The 2,621-nt window shown below is 44.4% G+C and overlaps 1 protein-coding gene across 1 annotated transcript in view; it reads right to left on the bottom strand.

Moving 5' to 3' along the window:
- Nucleotides 1-2,205, bottom strand: part of samd14 (sterile alpha motif domain containing 14) — a 5,798-nt gene extending 3,593 nt beyond the window's left edge. Inside the window, exons 1-4 of the mRNA XM_037688583.1 lie at nt 2,169-2,205; nt 675-832; nt 489-605; nt 213-399 (exon numbers count right to left, since the gene is read on the bottom strand). Coding sequence (XP_037544511.1) covers nt 213-399; nt 489-605; nt 675-832; nt 2,169-2,205 — 499 coding nt within the window. The remainder of the gene's footprint in view (nt 1-212; nt 400-488; nt 606-674; nt 833-2,168) is intronic.
- Between the last annotated feature and the right edge of the window lie 416 nt (nt 2,206-2,621).

The following is a 2,621-nucleotide window of genomic DNA, read 5'->3' as shown; positions in this document are numbered from 1 at the left end:
ATGTGTTTACAGGTGTGTTTACAGGGGTTTACAAATGTATTTACAGGTGTGTTTACAGGTATTTACAAATGTATTTCCAAGTGTGTTTACAGGTTTGTTTACAGGTGTGTTTACAGCTGTTTACATGCATGTTTCTAGCTGTTTACTGGTGTGCTTAGCTGTTTACAGGTGTTTACAAGTGTGTTCACAGATGCGTTCACATGTGTGTAGACCTTCGCTGTCCGGCCTCCTGTTCCTCCTCAAGTAGACAGGTGAGCTGTCGGAGGAGGGGCAGGATTTAGATGGTGAGCTGCTAGGTGTCACTAGTGCCTCCTGAGAAGTGGCATTGGTCAGCTGATGATACCGCCCCCGTGATGGAGTAGCCAGTGAAGTGCCTCCATCCTCTGGCGAGCGTCGTACCTGAGAAAGCAAGGTCAGGTAAGACAATGTTTTAAATTTCATCTTTACAAACTATTTAAAACTTAGTTCTGGCCTCTGATTGGTCTCACCAGTGATGTGTCAAAAGAGAAGGCGGGGCTTCGAGATGACACCAGCAAATCAGGGGTGGGGGAGGAGCCTCTCATGGGCAGGTGTAAAGGTGAGCGGGCGGACTGTATTGGACTGTCCTGATATCAAACACAGTATGAGCAGATCAGTTATAACAGATAAAACCTGTCAGCCTTTCAGAATGTTACCTTCCTGTCGAAGCTTTCATCGCCCTCCGTGGAGCTCACGCTGTCACGGTAACGGGACCGTGAGGGGCGGTGCCTCCGTGACTTGACAGACAGCTGAGCTCGACCTTTCTGGATGCTGTTGTCCAGCAGCTCTGTCTCTGGGATGGCCTCGTTCAGGTCTGAAACACAGACGGAACCACGTTTGATTCTGTTTGTGTTCTGGTTCTGCTAGGTGTGCTCAGGTGTTTCCTTCAGGAGTAGAAGAAGGTTGGAGGCATGTGATGAAGAGGAGGAGGTGGTGAGTTAGCAAACCTTCATCATCCTGGTTCCTGTTACTGTGACTGATGGTGAATAATTGGTGTGACGCTAGAAAGAATGAACGACCAGAAAGTTCATGGAACTGAATTATTCTTAGAAGTTCTGGAGGGAACAAAGATTATGAAGATTCTAATGGTTCTGAAGGTTCTAACATACTACAGGAAAACTCTGAGGAGAAGGAACTGTAGGATGGATGATGAATTAACGAGCTCCTCTTCCACCCACTTTGCCCATCAAAGCTGCATGAAATATTAAGCATGGTGACCGACACACACACAAACACACACACACACACACACACACACACAGCTCTGATAATTGTTGCTTGTTTTCATATTTTATAATTTATTTATAACAGCTTGCCAGTCAGACAAATATTGTACTTTGTAGTTAATTATTATTAAAGTGTATTTTTTTTTTTAAATTGCAACATTTAAGAAAACGTGTCTTTCCAGACTTAGCCCACAGGAAGTGAGCCCCTCAGTGTTTGAGACTCTTATTTTGAAGGATTTCAACAAGGTGTCTGAGGAAGAAACTCAACCCTAAAATAAATAAAAAAACACTTTGTTTCTCTCATCTTTGCTTCCGGGTGTCTCAGCTGTAAACTCTGTCTCATTTCTGTGTTCTGCTGTGTGTCCCCCTGTGGACAACTGCTTCTCCTCCCGTCTCACAGTTGATGGAGTTGTATTTCCCAGAGGGGGACAGTGTGGGGGGAGTAAAAACTAAAAGGAGGAAGGAGGAGGAGAAGAAATGAGGGCACTTCACCTGGAGTACAGAGAGTCATTACAGACAGCAGAGGATGAGAGGAGGACACTTCACCTGGAGGTAGATCTGAATCAGCTGATGGAAACTGATTTATTTTGAAACAAACAGGAAACAGATGTTAAAGACCAGTGGTTTGTTGTGTGTGGTATGTGTGTGTGTGTCTTTGTTTATGTTACTTTGTAAGGCCCATTTTTCCAAATTATACTACATTGTGAGGACCAACTGCTCCTTATGGGGTCCACAGCCCGGGCCTCATAAGAAGAAGTGTCGTTGGTGGGTTAGGGGTTAGGTTTAGGGTAAAGGTCAGGGTTAGGCTATAGAAATTAATGAAAAATGATAGGAATGAATGGAAGTCAATGCAAAGTCCCCATAAGGATAGCGAAACAAACCTCCGTGTGTGTGTGTACAGGTGTTTCCAGGTGCCAGACTCACCGAACACGCTGTCCGTGTCATCCAGTCCTGCAGACATGACTCAGAGTTTCTCTGTTCAGAGACAGAACACAGAACCACAATGAAACAACAAACAGAACCCAAACAGAACCACTTCAGACTGCATAAGTTTCATCACTCAGCACCCTGTGGGGTCATATTGCTGTACGTCTGGTGTTAAGTAAAGAATTTGCAGGAAGTTTGGGTTTTCTTGGTCCCTGAGGTTCTGGAGGTCCTCGCTGACAAGGTGCTTGAGAATCAGCCAAGCGGGGTTCAGCCTGTTCAGAACCTGGTCACCGCTGGTTCCATCTATTCTTAGAAGTCTCTTTATGTGACGTGAAAACATTTCCTTGGTATCCTGATGCATGCTCAATAATCCAGGTAGAAAAATCTAAAAAAGTTAAATCTGGTCCTCTGGACATTCAAAAAAACAAAACAAAGCAAATCAACAAAAAA

The sequence above is a fragment of the Nematolebias whitei genome, chromosome 15, assembly GCF_014905685.2.
Source record: "Nematolebias whitei isolate Nwh7 chromosome 15, NemWhi1, whole genome shotgun sequence".
In the NCBI taxonomy this organism is placed as follows: domain Eukaryota; kingdom Metazoa; phylum Chordata; class Actinopteri; order Cyprinodontiformes; family Rivulidae; genus Nematolebias; species Nematolebias whitei.
Note: the sequence above shows the minus strand (reverse complement) of the source record. Positions and strands in the feature narration are given on the sequence as shown.